The sequence below is a fragment of the Rana temporaria genome, chromosome 2 (genome assembly GCF_905171775.1).
Source record: "Rana temporaria chromosome 2, aRanTem1.1, whole genome shotgun sequence".
Lineage (NCBI taxonomy): Eukaryota > Metazoa > Chordata > Amphibia > Anura > Ranidae > Rana > Rana temporaria.
Window position 1 is genome coordinate 239941508 of NC_053490.1, and position 17899 is coordinate 239959406.

A 17899-nucleotide genomic window follows, 5' to 3' on the forward strand; every position below is an offset into this window, starting at 1 on the left:
TTTTGATTAAATTGTACCTCTTAGACTAAGTCGCAGTTGCACCATTTGCACGGTGTAACAATTGGACAATCTTGTGGTTCCATCCACCATTCATACAATGTGATTATTCATCCATCATTGTTTATCAGTTATGTCCAGTCATTCATTTTGATTGGACATGATTGGACTGCGACTGCATATATTATCTTTACGTTGTGATTTTATTTATGCACCCGAGTCACCTTATCTGCACTGTTTGCACATTCATTCAGTTCACCGTTGGATGCACCTTATCTTAGCATTTATAGTAATTTTTGGCAACACTGCCACCTGAAATGTCATTGGGTGTTAAGGACGCGGCGACCCCGCTCCTTAACAACTAATGACTGCCTGCGAAATTCTTTTGTATACATTTCAACGGTCAGCAGGGAATCACGCTGACAGATGAAAGAGGTGAACCTGAAGGTATTGGCGCATTTGCCAGTACCGATACTTGGGCAAATGCTTAGTGTCGGCATCGGTGCTACCATATCCACTACCAATGCAAAAAACGTAAAAACAGGCTGTTGGTCCGTTTACATCCATTTTTCATTAGATCCATTTTTTTTTTTTAAACGGAAGAAAAATAGGGCTTCGATCTGTTCCAAAAAAATGGAGGTCGACGGAAACGGATGTAAATAGATAATCATCCATTTCTCCATAGAGATGCATTGATCTCCATTTTTCCTCCGTGAAGGGACTCTGAGAAAAGGAGTTACCGGTAAGTCTAACTCAGCTTTTCTCCCAAGCGTCTTCCAGGATGGCCCATGAGACGATGAGCCATAACTTACCAGTCTAGGGTGGGACAACTGCCTGAAGGACCTTTCGACCAAACGCCTGCTCCTGAGCAGATTGGAGATCCTGGCGATAATGTTTAATGAAGGTCGAATAACTGGACCATGTGGCAGCCTTGCAAATTTGTTCCGGTGAGGCACCAGCCCTCTCCGCCCAAGACGCAGACAAGGCTCTTGTTGAATGCGCAGTGACAAAAGGTGGAGCAACTTCTCTAATCTTGTAAGCTTCCGAGATGGCTTGCTTTATCCATCTAGGCAATGTGGCTTTAGATGCACTCTTACCCCTGTGCGTACCTGAAAAAGGGACAAATAAAGTGTCTATTTTCCTAAAAGTCTTGGTGACCTCTAGATAGATAAGGATCCTTCTCACATCTAAAAAACAAAACTTTCTTTCTTGGTCGCCCTGTGGCGAACTACAAAAGGATGGCAGTACACTGTCCTGCGATTTGTGGAATGTACTGGCCACCTTAGGCAAAAAACCTGGATCCGTTTTTAAAACAACTCGATCCTCAAAATCGTGAGGAACAGCTCCCTGATGAGGCCTGCAACTTCGCTTACTCTACGAGCTGAGGTAATTGCTACCAAAAAAGTAAGTAACTTAATAGAAATATCCTTTAGGGGCTCAAAAGGAAACTCTACCAGAGTTTGAAGCACCAGGGACAGGTCCCAAGTTGGACAACTTTCTCACCACTACTGGCCTGGCCCTAGAAATGGATTTGAAAAATCTAGCTACCGTGTTATTTTCCAGAAGAGAAAACTGGAGGAAAACAATGATGGCTGCCACCTGTACCTTTAAGGTACTAACTGAAAGACCCTTGTCAACACCCTCTTGAAAAAAATCCAAAATAGAAGGAACATCATGTGTTAATCGTTGGTTTTCAGATAACCACGAATTAAAACTTTTTCCAAACTTTGGAATATATGGCTCTAGTGACTGGTTTTCTGAAATTCACCAGAGTCTTGATTACTTTGTCAGAAAACCCCTGAACCCTCAGTATCTTTTCTTCAGATACCAAGCCGTCAAGTTTAAGGAAACCACCTGTGGGTGTGATACTGGACCCTGTGATAGCAAGTCCTCTTTTCTGAAGCCTCAGTGGAGGCTCCGAGACCAGAGTCTGTAGCAGGGAAAACCATGGCCTCTTGGGCCAAAAAGGGGCGATCAGAATAAGGTCTGTTTCTTTTAGGAGAAACTTTCAGAGAACTTCCGGAATAAGTCTGATCGGCGGGAAGGCGTAGCAGAGGTCGAATGGCCACAGATTCGCCAGAGCATCGATCCTCAGTGATTGATCTGCTGGGTTTAAAGAAAAGAACTCTGTCTTGCAGTTTGTCCTGATTTGCGAACAGATCTGCTTCGGGACAACCCCATTTGTCGTGATCTCCGCAAATACCTCTGGATGAAGCGACAAATTGTCTGGCTCCACCTTGTGGCGACTGAGATGGTCTGCCAGATAGTTTTGCGTCCCCTTCAGGTGCACTGCTGTAATTGAGGCTTGATTCTCTTCTGCCCATGACAAAATTTCCTGGGCAATCAATTGAAGAATCCGACTCCTCGTGCCTCCCTGTTTGTCGAGGTACACGACCATCGCGATGTTGTCGGATAGGATATGGAGATTGTGACCCCTGATTTCCGGATGAAAAACTTGCAGGGCTCTCTGAACCGCTAGAAGCTCTCTCTGGTTCCTAGGGTTGTCCCGATACCACTTTTTTAGGACCGAGTACAAGTACCGATACTTTTTTTCAAGTAGTCGCCGATACCGAATACCGATACTTTTTTTAAATGTGTCCCCAAATGCAGCCATGTCCCCCACATATGCAGCCATGTCCCTCTAGCCATGTCCCTCACATATGCAGCAATGTCCCTCTAGCCATGTCCCTCGATGCGGCGGCGCGATGCGGCGGCAGCGGTGGGGGGGAAGGGGGGGGGGGAGTATTCTATTTAGGTATCGGGGGGATTTGCGCGAGTACGAGTACTCCCGCAAATACTCGGTATCGGTCCCGATACTGGTATCGGTATCTGGACAACCCTAATGGTTCCATTAAGCTTTTGCTTCCCTCAAGGACCATTTTGCCTGTGCGACTTTGTCGCTGAGGTGGGCTCCCCATCCCCAGGAACTTGCGTCCGTCGTGATCCTCTTTTTGGTAAGACTCCGCCACTATTGGGAGGTCGTCCAGGTAAGGGATGATAGCCATCGCCTTTAACCTTAGCGGAGCCAGCACCTCCCCCCAACACTTGTGAAAATGTGTGGGGCTGAGGACAGACCGAAGGGGATGGCTTGAAACAAAGTGCAGAATTTCTGTTCCCATTTTGACTGCCATTCTCAAGAATCTTTGGAATGCTGGATGGATCGGGACATGCAGATAAGCATCCCTTAAATTAAAAGTGGCCATGAAGCAGTTTGGGTAAAGCAGGCTTTAGATTGTGAACACTGTCTCCATACAGAAGTGCTTGTATCTGATCGATAGGTTTAGAGACCGAAGATTCAGAATAAGCCGATACTTTCCCGACAGCTTTCTGATAACAAAAATATGGGAATAAAACCCTTTGCTCTGATCTGAGCGGGGAACAGGAATCGGGACTTTCTGATCTAGCAAGTCTCCTATTTGGAGACCCAGAGCCCTCGCTTTTTCACGATCTTTGGGAGGGGAGGTGATCAATAGTCACTCTGGTGGTTGGCAAGAGAATTCCAGCCAGTACCCGTTTGCCATTAGATCCAGGATGAAGGGATTTGAGGTGACTGCTGCCCACTGTAGGAGAAAGGCCCTCAATCTTCCTCCCACTGGAAGATGCTGGTCACTGTGGCTTGACGGGCTGTTGAGGTTTGTTACATAAAACACCCCTCTACCTCTGCCCTTGTGCCCAGTCCATTGTTTCTTGGGCCTGTTGTCCTTTTCTCTAGGACTTTGCTGCCTGCTTTGGCCACGAAAAAAAATTCTGCCTGTCTGCCTTTTCTTGTTTTCTGGAAAGGCCTTTTTTCTATCGGCCGTACGTTCCAGTGCCTCCTGCAGATCTGGGCCAAAATGATGATCCCCTGTTAGAGGAAGCCCACATAGGTGCAATTTAGAGGCTGCATCACCTGACAAGGTTTTAAGCCAAAGGCTCCTTCTGGCTGAGTCCACTAAAGACTAAAGTCCTGGCTGTCATTCTTACAAACTCTGCGGAAAAATCAGCTAAAAACCTCATGGCACTAAAAAGGAGAGGAAAGGATCTTAGAATCTCCTCCCTAGAGGTACCTGCCAACAGATGAGTTTGTATTTGTGCCAGCCATTCTTTCAAGTTTCTGGCTACACAAGTGGAGGCCAGAGCCGGTTTAAGATTCCAAATAGCTGAATCCCAGGCCCTGTGAAGGAGGATACCTCCTTCCTTGTCCATAAGCGTGCCCATATCATCAAACGCCAGGTCCGAAGTTTTTGAAACCTTTGAAAGAGGTGCGTCCAACTTTGGATTTTTGTTCCACAGCTGCGCTGTATCCTCATCAAATGGAAACCTTTTTAGGTTACCAGAAAATAAAGATTTTCTCTGGATTTTCCCACTCCAGCTTGATAGTATCAAGGAGGGAACTGTGCACAGGAAAGACTTTAGATTTCTTTTTGTGCAAACCTTTGTACATAAGGTCATGTTTAGACAATTGTACCTCCACCTAATCCATCGAGTTGTATAGATAACTTATTAAAAGCTCTCTACTTCTTCCAAAGATAACTTGAACCTTGAGCCCCTAGAGGATTCTCTATCCCTGGGCCCTGTATCTGACCTTGATACTTCTGGAGAAGAACGGGTAGATCTAGTCTTCACTCTCTACACTCTGCTGCGGAGCGCTAACAACTGAAGCTTTTCTATTTGAGGATGTACCCTGTGGAGGAGCCTGAAACTTGTCAATTAGATCTTTAAAAGAGCTAAAAGTAAAGGGGCGTGGCCGCGGCATGAGCGAGTGAAGACGTGCTCTCTCTGAGCTCCGTGAGACCCGCGCTCTACTCGGCACACACGGCGACTTCCAGGGGGGATTTTTGCTCTGAAAAGATGCCACCGAAGCGCAAGTCATCCCCGCAGCCTCAGCGGACACCACGGGGAAACTCCGGATCCTTGGATGCCTTCTTTGGGACCGGAGGTGAGACGGCAGGCGCAGCCAAGATGGCGCCCGGCTCCCACGCTGCCAGGCCTTCTTCCCCCATCATCTCCCCGCACGTTCAGGCTTCCACCCAGCCTCGATCCCCGTCCACCTCCGGCTCTGAAAGCGTTGATGAGCGGGGGAATGGAGGGGACCCCTGGGAGGATAAGGACATCCGCTCCCATATTCTATCTCTCCCCACCAAGGCTGATCTGGAGCGCTTTGCCCATAAGATGGAGAAGGCCCTGAGGCAGGACATTACAGATCTGCAGACTGACACAGCCCACCTGGGAGGCAGAGTGGAGGCCCTGGAAGCACAATGGGAAGAAACCACCCCAACCCTGCAGGCACTCACTGAACACTGTAAGATGCAGGACCGCAGGCTTGAGGCCCTGCTAGATCAAATGGACGATTTTGAAAACAGAAGCCGCAGGGTGAATATTCGCATCAGAGGCCTACCTGAAGCGACAGGCCCGAGGGAGATTGTTCCCACCTTACAGGGGGTCTTTAAACAAATTCTTGGCCGCCAAGCCCCTGATTTTATTGAAATAGACCGGGCACATCGTGCCCTACGCCCCCCCTCAGAAGATCCGGATAAACCCCGGGACATTATATGTAAGTTACATAAGTACTCCCTCAAGGAGCGTATTATGGCCCAGGTCAGGGGAGTTCGGCACGTGGACTTTGATGGCGCGCAGCTGACCTTTTTTCCGGACCTGTCCAGACGCACGTTGATGCAACGCAGGGCACTAAAACCCCTTTTGGGGGCTCTCCAAGACGCCCAGCTGACCTACCGGTGGGGCTTCCCATTTAGCCTGTCGGCTACAAAAGATGGCCAGTCACATACCCTACGCACCAAGGAGGACTTACCCCGATTCCTGGAATCTCTGGGGCTCCCCCGCATAAATATCCCGGATTGGAGGGCCTCACCAGATATACCACCACCTACTCGCCCTGGACAGTGGCAACAGGTCCGCCGCCGCAACAACCGCCGCCGCGGCCCCAGGAGGGGTCCACCTGGGCACACCCCGCTCCCCCATTCCCCGCAAGGAGAGGCGTGAACTGTGGCCTCAGGGACCTCTGGCCCCCGGTGATGCTTTCTTCTATCCTCACTACCGATTGATGTCTGTCTGATGGCATTGCCGGATGAACTGTGGCTTCTACTGTTCCTGGCATCAGATTTGCTCTTTCTTCTATTTTTTGCTGCTGATATATGCTGGATGATATTCCCCCCTGACTGCCGTTATAATATTAGTCTCCCCTGGGCTCAGGGGTTGACACTAATTTGAGCGATACTTGCGGGCCACTGGACGGGCTTCGCTCTCTCGGTGCCTCGTCACTAACCCCCCAGTAGGCCGACTCCATTGGAGTCATGCTCCCTTTTTGGGGACAACCTCTGCTCGCTGATCCCCGCCGCTTCCCCCTTTTTGGGAGGCGGGTGGGATCCCCGACCAGGAGTGATATTGCACTAAGTTATGCCCATAGGGCATTATGGTTTTTTTTGTTGTTGTTTTATGGTTTATGTTTTTATGGATGTTTTTTCCTTGTTCCTTCCTCATCCCCCCTGTTTCCGGTACTTGGCATCCGTTATAACCGTGCTCTGTTTCCTAGGCTCCTTAGAGGTTCGGTGGCTCCTGTATGCACCTGTCTGCTGGTGAGGTTGTGTGAAGGGTCTCTCCCAGGTCCAGTTCCTGAATATCTGAGATGGCTGATGTGAAAGTCGTATCCTATAACGTTCGTGGACTGGGCTCACCGATGAAACGCAGTAAGTTGTGGCTTGAGATGAAACGCACGGGGGCACATGTTCTTTTTTTGCAGGAGACACATTTCCGCACTGACTCGATCCCCCGCCTTCCCACCCACCTCTACCCCCTGTGGTTCCTGGGCAATTCCCCCTGACCTAAGTCGGGGGGGGGGGGGTGGCCATTGCGATCCACAAAAATTGCCCTTTTATTGTTGAGGACCAAAAACTAGACCCCAATGGCCGCTTCGCTTTCGTTAAGGGCTCCATCTCCGGCCGCAAATATACCCTCGCTACACTTTACGCCCCGAACAGCGGTCAGATTTCTTTTCTGGACACTGTTCTGGAATCACTGTCTACCTTCCGGGATGGGCACCTCATCCTGGGGGGGGACTTTAACGTGTGCCCGGACCCCCGGGTGGACACGTCCTCCGGTCGCTCGGGACACTCATTCGCCTTTTTGAAGCGCTTCCGGAAGTCTCTGCAGGCCCACCATTTGGTGGACTGCTGGAGACTGCTGCGCCCAACGGACAGGGACTAAAGCTATTTCTCAGCCACGCACGATGTATATACACGCATTGACCTTCTGTTGATGGATCAGTTCTCCCTGGACTCTTTGGCTGGGGCTACTATTGGCTCCATCACCATCTCCGACCACGCGCCGGTGTCCATCTCCCTGCGTCCCCTTTCGGTGGAGGCACGGACATGGTCATGGCGCCTGAATGACGGCATCCTAGATGATGCGGTTGCCCAAAAACAGGTCTCCGATACTATCTCCATGTACTTTGCAGAAAACACGGTTGGTGAGGTAGGCATGGGATCCGTGTGGGAGGGCCACAAGGCAGCGGTGCGGGGAGAGCTGATCTCACAGGGGGCTAGGCTCAAGAAGGTTAGGGAGGGTGAACTACAGACCCTATTAGCTAAACTTCGTGTAGCAGAGCTCACACACAAGAAAAACGTCACCCCGGCACTGGCGGTGGAGCTGGCCTCCCTCCGCCGGGACTTGGCTGACTTATTGGATTCTAAGATTAGGGCGCGGCTGCGTTACATGACCCACAAATTCTACGAATTCGGCAACAAATGTGGAAGGATGTTGGCGCGGGCCCTTAGAGGCCAACGGGACGCGGGACATGTACACAAATTAAAAACAGCGACGGGCGCGTTGGCGGTTCATTCGTCTAAGATAGCGGCGGAGTTCCGGGATTTCTATGCCCAGCTTTATCACCTGCCTGATACGCTGCCTGGCATATCTGAATCGCAACGGGCCGCTAGAATACACCAATACCTGGAGGAGGCGCAACTCCCACAGCTGGAAGCCTCTGTGGGCAAACAACTCGACGCCCCCATTACCGTCGCTGAGATTCGGGCGGTAGTGAAGGATCTCCCTAACGGGAAGAGCCCTGGCCCTGACGGCTATACTAATACATATTATAAAAAATATCTAGAGGTACTGTCGGGACCTATGTGCAAGTACTTTACGGCACTGGCCTCCGGCACGGCTATGCCACCTGAGGCGCTGCTGGCCCATATTTCGGTCTTGCCGAAAGAAGGGAAGGACCACTCCTTACCGGGTAGCTATAGACCCATATCGCTTCTGAACACCGACGTTAAGATTTTGGCCAAAATATTGGCCAATAGGCTTAAGCCGGTTCTCCCGTCTGTTGTCCACCCGGACCAAACTGGCTTTGTTATGGGCAGGGAAGCGAGAGACAACGCGAATAGGGCACTCCAGCTGATCCACTGGGTGGAGTCGCAGGTGGCCCCACAACCGTGCCTTTTGCTTTCAACTGATGCCGAGAAGGCATTTGACCGGGTGGACTGGACGTACATGAACATAGTTTTGACCAAACTTGGCCTGGGGCCTAATATGCTGGCCTGGATATCCTCACTGTATAGCTCCCCATCCGCCAGAGTTAAGGTGAACGGCCTATTGTCGGACCCTTTTCCGATTAGCAATGGGACACGGCAGGGATGCCCGCTGTCACCCCTGGTGTTTGCTTTGACGCTTGAACCGCTGCTCAGCCGGATTCGCCTCAATAGCAATATCAGGGGTTTTACGGTTGGCCCGAGGGAACATAAGTTGTCCGCTTATGCGGACGACGTGCTGTTCTACGTGTCTGAACCTCTGCTGTCCCTGCCCAACATCATGGCGGAGCTGGCAGAGTTTAACCTCTTATCTAACTTTAAGATAAACTATGCCAAGTCTGAGATCCTATCTCTGACCATTCCCCCGGATTTACGTGCACAGCTGCAGGCCTCCTTCTCATTCACGTGGTGCCAGTCGTCCCTGAAGTATCTGGGAGTTCAACTACCAATGAGCTGCACTCAGTTGTATGAGTGTAATTACGCCCCGCTGCTCTCAGCCATCAGGGTGGACCTAAAGAGGTGGGATAAGGCGGCCTTCTCATGGATGGGCCGGGTCAGTGTGCTGAAAATGAATGTGCTCCCCAGAATTTTGTTTCTCCTACAGATGGTCCCGATTGCGCTGCCCGGGGCCTTCTTCTCAAGCCTCAACAGTCTGTTCATCCAATATATCTGGAGTGGGAAGTGCCCCCGGTTGGCCCTTCGCATTCTGCAACGCCCTAAATCTGCAGGCGGGTTGGGGGTCCCTGTGGTGAAGAGGTACTATGAATCGATAGCCCTTCAACGCATTTTGGATTGGAACCATGGGGTCCAGCACAAGGTGTGGGTGCCCTTGGACAAGTTCCTGGCGGGGCGTAATCTGTCCCACGCCCCGTGGGTGCCTGGAGAACATAGGGGCCTGTCGGGGCTGGTGTCCCCTTTTGCCGTCCACGCTCTAGCGATCTGGGATGCCTTAAATAAGACGGGGAGGCTGGCTTTGCCGACTTCCCCGCTGGCACCCCTGGGGGGCTTCCCTTGGTTCGCTCCCGGGGAACACCCATCCTTTTTTCGGACGTGGGCGGAGGATGGGGAGTCCAGATGCGGGAGATTTGTCCAGGACCGGGGGCTGCTGCCCCTGGCCACGCTGAGGGAGCAATATGGTCCCTTCCTAATGGATGAGTGGCGCTACCGGCAACTCAGCCATTTTCTCACAACTCTACCCCAGAGGGTCAGGTCACCAACACAGGCGTCCCCCTTCGAGCGCCTCTGTATGGCCCGGGAGGCTGTCCCCCATGCCATCTCTGTGCTATATGCCCTGATATACTCCCTACGGGAGGATGGGAAGCCCAGGTTCATAGGGGAGTGGGAGAGGGACCTGCAACACAACTTCACTAAGCCGCAGCTGGACCACCTATACAGACTAACGCACTCGAGCACGGTTGATACAAGGATGCAAGAAAATAGCTACAAGGTCCTCACCAGATGGTATAGGGTCCCAACTAGACTTGCTCAGATATACCCCTCCCTTTCGGATGCATGTTGGCGGGAGTGTGGCCAGAGGGGCACCTTCCTGCACATTTGGTGGGAGTGCCCCAAACTGTGCCCCTTCTGGCAGGATGTACATGCCCAGGTCAAATTGATCTTGGATGTGGCGCTTCCGGACTCTCCCTTGGAGTCCCTGCTTCACTTCCCTACGGTCCCGGTCAGCCAATATTGCAAATCTGCACTGCCCCATTTGCTCAATGCGGCCAGACGGCTGATTCCGATACATTGGAAGACGCCCACAGTACCGACCCGCTCGGAGTGGGTGTGTATGGTGAACAAAATTATGGAGGCAGAGAAGTGGATGGCGCAGTGCAAAGACAAATACGATAAATTCTACTCGATATGGGCGACTTGGATACACTATGTAGGACCTGAGGAGCTGCCTGTGCCTGGGCCCCCCCAGGGGGTGTCCCCCTCTGGAAGGGGGCCCAGGGCAGGAGGGGGGAGGGCCGCTAGGGACCCTGATGATGCTGCAGTGGGCTGTTAGAGCCATAATGGAAACACTATAGTTTATTTAATGCCTTTTTGATGTCGATGCACATGTACCGGAAGTTACCCCCTCCCCTTTCCACCTTTCCCCTCCCTTACTGTATGAGTCCCCCTTTTTTGTTTTTCCCTTCCTTAGCTCCCCCATGGCATGAGGGTCCGAGGCGCAGAGGCTTGTTTTTGATTATCCTGACAGATGGAGGGACTTACCTCCTTTCCGGGGTGTGCTTAGGTGGTGCGGGTGGGTAGATCCACTATGGTTATAGCTCAGAACATGTCCTACATATGCTGTTCACTATTCCCCAGGCCGCGCTTCCAGGTGTAGGCACGCCCCGGAGACACTTTTTGCCACATATGCTTCGCTTGACAGCCCGGGACAGGACCCCTATTGACATGCCAGGGGACTGTTACATTGCCTGTATTCTAATTGCTGGGCCATGTTGGCCGACATTACAACTGTATGCCTGTTTTTCCTATGCAAAAACTTATTTTGAAAATAAAGATTATATAAAAAAAAAAAAGAGCTAAAAGTAGACGTAAGCTCATCTCTGACCGAAGTCAGCATTTTTTTTGACAGGAGGCTACTGGGTCATGCCTCACTGGGGCTCAGTTTGTTTCCGCAAACTGCACATTTTCTTTTATGTGGCTGCGCTTGGGCCTTGTCCTGTGTCTTGGCCTGTAAGACAAAACAAATGACCCACAATAAAAACCCAAACCACAAAACACTCCATAACATCACGTGCAGGAGGAAGAAAAATGTGTCCCCTAACACCAGAATTTTATGATTGGGAGGGGGAGGTAAAAACACTTACCAGGATAGCAAGAGTGGCAGAACAAACACTCCAGGCTTACCGAAGAGGTGCTGGTGTTGTAGACCGCATCTGCTGCCTGTGTAGGTACTGCAGGAGAATCAATTTGTCCCTCTGGTCATCCACAGCCTCTGCTGCTTCCACCAAAAATCACCAGCAAGCCAGCATCCCCTGTTCATGCCGTTTATGGAGACCGAAACAAACGTCTCCAGGCGCCCGATGACGTCACACGACCTGGAAGTGACCCTCGCGGGATCTTCCTGTGGGCAGCTTGGAGCGCAGAAGCTCCGCCCTTGCAAGCTCCGTGGCTTCCTCATTCCCCTGCATAAACCAGCCTCGCTGTCTGTAGGGATAGGACGCCACCTGCCGCACTGCAACCACCGCTATGGGCTCTACGCCCCCCCACCGGTCCTGGCCAGGTACAGAGAACAGCAGATTCTACCAACCTCCACCGGGGGAGATACTGCCAAGGAAGAGGTTAGTTGAAATTACCCTCAATCAGCCATTAGAGCCCCTGCTCACGAGACCAGGTTCCAGGAAATATGTTACCCTCCGTCCGGAGGAAACACTAATACTGACATACTGGTAGGAGGAGCCCTAGGTCTTAAAGGTCTCATGGGCTGTCCTGGAAGATGCTTGGGAGAAAAATATTTAACAGCCTCCAGGTTTAGTAAACCAAGACCATGGTGAGGAGAAACTGCCATAGGTCTAGTACCAATGCCCCAACAAGGAATTCCACGATATACCAGACTGACCTGAAAAGCAGAGTGCTGTGTAACAGAAAACGACAGGATATCACAGTTGACCTACAGTGAGAGGAAAAAAGTATTTGATCCCCTGCTGATTTTGTACATTTGCCCACTGACAAAGAAATGATCAGTCTATGATAATAATGGTAGGTTTATTTTAACAGCTAGAGACAGAACAAAAATACCCAACAAAAAAAAAGTTTTAAATTGATTTGCATTTTAACCACTTCAGCCCTGGACCATTTTGCTGGTCAATGACCAGGCCACTTTTTGCCATTCGGCACTGTGTCGCTTTAACCGACATGGCTCCCAAACAAAATTGGCGTCCTTTTTTTCCCACAAATAGAGCTTTCTTTTGGTGGTATTTGATCACCTCTGCGGTTTTAATTTTTTGGGCAACAAAAATAAAGCTACATTTTGAAAAAAAGTTAACGCCTCATATGAGGTTTGAGTATGCGCTGAATTTAGTGCAAAACAAGTCACCTATTAAAGGTTCCTGTCATACCGATAATGTAATGTTAATGCTTCAGTAGAGATATCTGAAACTCTTTACTTGGTGTAGCATTTTTAGTCATTCTCCCAAGGACATTAATCATAAATAAGCAGCAACTACTGCATACTTACATTTGTGATAATTCGGTGCAGAGAATTCACCAGAACATAATGAAATGTTGATGGCGAGGACTGTGCCAAGCAAATCTATGAAAGAAAAACAAGGGAAAGAACAAAAGAGTAGCCTTAGAAAATAAAATTCAAAGCACTTTTAAAAGCAAAAAAAACGATAATTCAAAAAAAATGTACATGTATATTAGGAAATTACAAACTGCCCTTAAAGCGGTAGTTCACCCTCTCGTACTTGATGTTACCATCGAGACAGGCATTGTAGCGCGAGCTACAGTATGCCTGTCCCGATTTTTTTAACCCCGTACTCACCTCGTAGTCGTCCATCATAGATTTCGGCTCCCGCGGGGAATGGGCGTGCCTATGGAGAGGGAGGATGATTGACGGCCGGCCCTGGCACGTCACTCTCCCCGAAGACAGCCGGAGTAGGTCTCGGCTCTTCACGGCGCGTGCGCACAGGCTATGCGCACGCGTCGTGAAGACCAAGCCTATTTCGGCTATTTCCGGAGAAGCGTGACGCGCCAGAGCCGGCCGTCAATCATCCTCCGTCTCCAGAGGCACGCCCATTCCCCGGTATCTTCGATGGACGACTACAAGGTGAGTATGGGGGGGAAAAATTCGGGACAGGCATACTGTAGCTCGCGCTACAATGCCTGATTTAAAGGTAAAAGAAATTTTTTTTTTTTTTTTCCCGTCGATAGGGTGAACCCCCGCTTTAACTCTCAAAATTGGAATAATACAGTCTTCTATGCACTTGAGGTGGTTCCCCCTCCTGATTATATTACCACAACAATACAAACTGTAACCAAAAACATAAATTAACTCACCGTAAAATCCTTTTCTCTGAGTCCATGGACGAACACAGCTCCTTAAATCTTGACAAGTGGGTTATGTTGATATAAAAACCATCCTGCCTGGCTGACCTCAGTACCTAGAAGTCAGTTGCTACGTATCAGGCGCAACTGCTCGAACATTGGTGACTTTCAAGTACAGGCACAAATCCTGAAACAGAGGTTTTTGGAAAAGGATACTCTGGACAGGATGTGGATAGGGAGATCGATAGAATAACTATGATCGACCGAACCACAAAAAACGGCACAGGAATCTAGATTCAAAAATTCCTTCTTTACCACCTTCTCGACCCAGTACAAGCAAATTAAAAGGAATTATTGCAAAACACTGGAAAGTTTTGAAAAGCGACAATGTTTTGAGGCCCTCACTCGCGGTCCACGCTGGATTTACAGGGGAGCTACCTCATTGAGAAACCAGATTGCCCCAAATATTACAGATCCCCCCCACTAAACCCTCTTTTTCCCCTCTCCAAGGGGTATCATCCCTGCAGAAGATGCTCAGTCTGTGTCAACAATATATGTGGAAAAAAGAAAACTATCTGTTTCAAATCCACATACACAGGAGTAGAATACCCCATGAGACATTTTTTCACATGCGCTACAACTAATATTGTCTATCTTATCACCTGCCCTTGTGGGAAACAGTACGTTGGTCGCACCATACAGAGCTTTTCCACAAGGGTAGGTGAACATGTCACCAAGATTCTGAAAGGTCGCACCAACCATACGGTGCCTAGGCATTATTTGGAACGACACAATAAAAAGTTGGAGGGCACAAGTTTTCAAATTATAGACAAATTTGTCCCCCATTGGAGGGGAGAACCCAAAGTCAGAGGGGTATTCAAATTAGAAGTATATTGGATTTACCAATTAAAAGCAGGCATGTCCAAAGTCTGGCCCGGGGGCCAGTTGCGGCCCCCGTTCCAGTTAAATGTGGCCCCCCTGGTAATTTGGATATATACTGTATTTATCGGCGCTGCCTCGGACGGGACAGGGAGGGGGGAACAAGTGCTGTCATATTACATACAGGAGAATCTACTGTTTACTCTGTGGCATCTGTAATATGAAGTCCCGTCTCCTGGGCTGCCATTGGACGACTGGTCTGTCTATCATAGGAGGCAGTACATTGTATTAAAGAGGCTGCTGTGTAAACAAGAGATTCTCCTTTATGTAATCTGTTGGCGCTCGTCCAGCCCTCAAAGGCTGCAGATGGGCATCGATCAGGCTGCATTATAGCAATGGCGAGGCTGCATTAATGGCAATGGCGAGGCTGCATTCATGGCAATGGCGAGGCTGCAGATGGGCACTGATTAGGCTGCATTCATGGGCAATGACCCTTATATTGCTTCACAGTTCTTGATTTACATTTTTTTCCCATGAAACTTCCTTCCTAAAGTGAAGGTGCGTGTTATACGCCGAAAAATACGGTATATTCAAATAACACACCCACGCTCATCTCTTCACCACACACAACCACAAAGGCAAGAGAATTCTTGTTGGGCCGTGTATTAGTTGCTCGGACAAAGACACTTAGACCAAATCTTAATGGTTCAAAGAATGTTCGGCAAAATGGTCGGCCCTTACGCATGTTCACTTCATGAAATCTGGCCCTCTTTGAAAAAAGTTTGGGCACCCCTGAATTAAAGAGTTACGTACCATACGGCCTAAACGTCGAATGGGACGTGAACGCCTTTATTAATCTAGCATAGTTTTTATGATTAGAAACAATTGTGATAACAGCGACTAATGTGCAGTTTTAGACTGTATTGTGTATAGACATCTTCTAGCCTTCCTTTTTGTTTTATGACTCATATGTGTTTTTTAGGTTTAGGAAGCACCCATTTGTTAGAATTAAGTTTTTCAGGCTAATATATTCCTGTTTTCCCAATGACTTATATGTATTACCTGGGCCGGATAGCCTATGGTTTTTACGACAGGAGGGAAAAATAGGGATTTTTAATACATAACTTATGTATATATATACTAGTACAGTGTACATGGATATTCCAATTGACATCTGTACGCTTGTATTTGTAATGCTTTTTGGCATGGTGTCCCCTGTAATGTACGATGAGCCCAGTGGAACGCATCGTCCTGTTCGATGAAGCGCACGACCCTGGCGTGAGTTTTTGGTATGTGACGTTTGTGCTTGCACTGAAATACACGCAACGCGTCTGAAATGAGGCTTGGAACGCATTATGGAATGCGCGAGTGACGTCACGACGCCCGACTGGGTGTTACGCGCGTGCGTATGACGTCACAACGCCCGTCAGCGATGGACGGACAGCGTTCGAGCCCCCTCCCTCATTGGAGGGACGTGGGGCCAACAGGAGGAGACATTATCCCCATCGGGGTACAGGATGACTATTACAGTCATTACGACTGGCTATGTGCATTCCGCCCCCGCACTTCCGGGTTCCTGGAACGCAACATGTAGATAACATCTCTGATTGGAACGCATGCCGCCATCTTTCGGTGGGGTAAGTGCAAATTTCAAACAGGTGGGTGCTATTGAGGATATATAAGTGCAGGGAGGGGTGGGGGTCCAGCTGCACACCCCTGTTGAAGTCTTTATCAGACGAAACCGGTCGGGTACGCTGGTCCTACCCTATCTTTGCACAATACTAGAATACTCCCCTCCACCTACCCAGGGTGGTGGAGTTGCTGTGCTTGCTAATTTTATGTGTGCATTTTATTTTGGAAAAAAAAAAATTTGGACTTTTTGGAGTTTTTTTGTCACTGATGTGATTTTTGAGAGTGATCTTATTAAATATTTTATACACTTTTACACTATGATTTTTTTTTTTCCTCTCTACCTCACTGCTGAGATTGATTGAACAACATTTTTTGGCTGATTGGAGTATCTGGAACACCTGGCTGTAGATGATATTGTGGATAAATTTATTTAATTTATTTTTATCACTTACGGGTCACCCTGTTGTGGTCAATCTGTGCATCCTCAGTGGAAGAGGTCCACTTGGAGGAACACACTGCCCTAGGGTTTCCTGTCCTAGTAGATCCACTCTACAGGTGGGTCTTCCATTTTGGCGCTACACTTATTTTTATATTCACATTTACAATTTTCCTTGTTGTGCTGGCTGCCTACACATACATTTCTTTTCAGGTTTAGCGCAATATATTTATTATAATTAAGTGGGTTATGTTCCCTGTTTACAGGAGAGGACTAGGCAGAAACATGTTAGATAATTGAATACATGTTACATTAACAGAGTTGAACAGCCCCGCCCAGGGGGCGGTCCCTCCAGACATAACCCTCCTCAGTGCAGCCTGCAGCCTCAGTTCGTAACAAAAAGTATAAACCTAAAAAGGAGGGGTGGGTGCTGTGTCCGTCCATGGACTCAGAGAAAAGGATTTTACGGTGAGTACAAAAAATCCTATTTTCTTTTATCGTCCATGGACGGACACAGCTCCTTAAATCTTGACAAGTGGGACGTCCCCAAGCAGTGTCAAAAACGAGGGGTGGGAAATATATCAGTAAAACCAATTTTAACTTAACCCCAAAACAAGCAGAGCTCCTCAACGGAGGAGGTGCAACTTTAAACAGCCGCCGGCAAAAGCATCATAAGATGCATTCACAGCAACCATGTAAATTCTGGAAAAAGCGTGAGCAGACAAGCAAGTCGCCGCCTCGCACACCTGCGAGACCGACGCATACCAAGGACGCCAAGGTCAATCTGGAGCGAATAGAATCAAGATCTCCTCAGCCTCCACTCTGTGGAGCAGCCGAGGAAGCAACTACCATGGAGGAACGGCAAAAAGTCTCCGATACAGACCCCACAGGGCCACCAGTGCGACTGACGCGTCTGTACCAGATCACTAGACTTGGCCACAAACTTCGACACCCTTGCGTCGGAGACGAGCGGCCAGGAGATCCATGCCCTGTGAGGCTCACCTCCTGCAAGGGAGCCGAAATACCCCAAGCACAAAGACCAGTCGCCCTGGTCCAGCATCTGGCGACTGCAGTAGTCCGCCTGCCGGTATACCTTATGGTAGTCCGAAGCCACGGCCGTGGCGTTGTCCGGCTGAAACCAGATCGGTCGACCACAAGGAGAATAGCCTGATCGCCTAAAATATGAACAGTAGACAGCACCTGGTATTCCCAGGCGGTCTCCCATCCAGGCACTAGCCAGGCCCGACCCTGGGTAGCTACCGAGACCAGACACATTCAGGGAGGTGCGGCCGTAGGTCCACGCAAGTCCAGCGACTCAGGGCTGACTGGACCCCCCAGTTTTGTGAACCCCCCAGGTTCACAACCCGTGAGCTGGCATCCATCGTAAACACCTACCACTGGAAGGAAGAAACAACTTCCCGGACCGAAG

General features: G+C 49.4%; 1 protein-coding gene across 4 annotated transcripts in view; it reads right to left on the minus strand.

The window, feature by feature from the left end:
• Window positions 1–17899, minus strand: part of NF1 (neurofibromin 1) — a 317171-nt gene that overhangs the window by 218189 nt on the left and 81083 nt on the right. For all 4 annotated transcript variants that reach the window (XM_040336668.1, XM_040336666.1, XM_040336665.1 and 1 more), the window contains exon 11: window positions 12712–12786. In XM_040336668.1, coding sequence (XP_040192602.1) covers window positions 12712–12786 — 75 coding nt within the window. The remainder of the gene's footprint in view (window positions 1–12711; window positions 12787–17899) is intronic.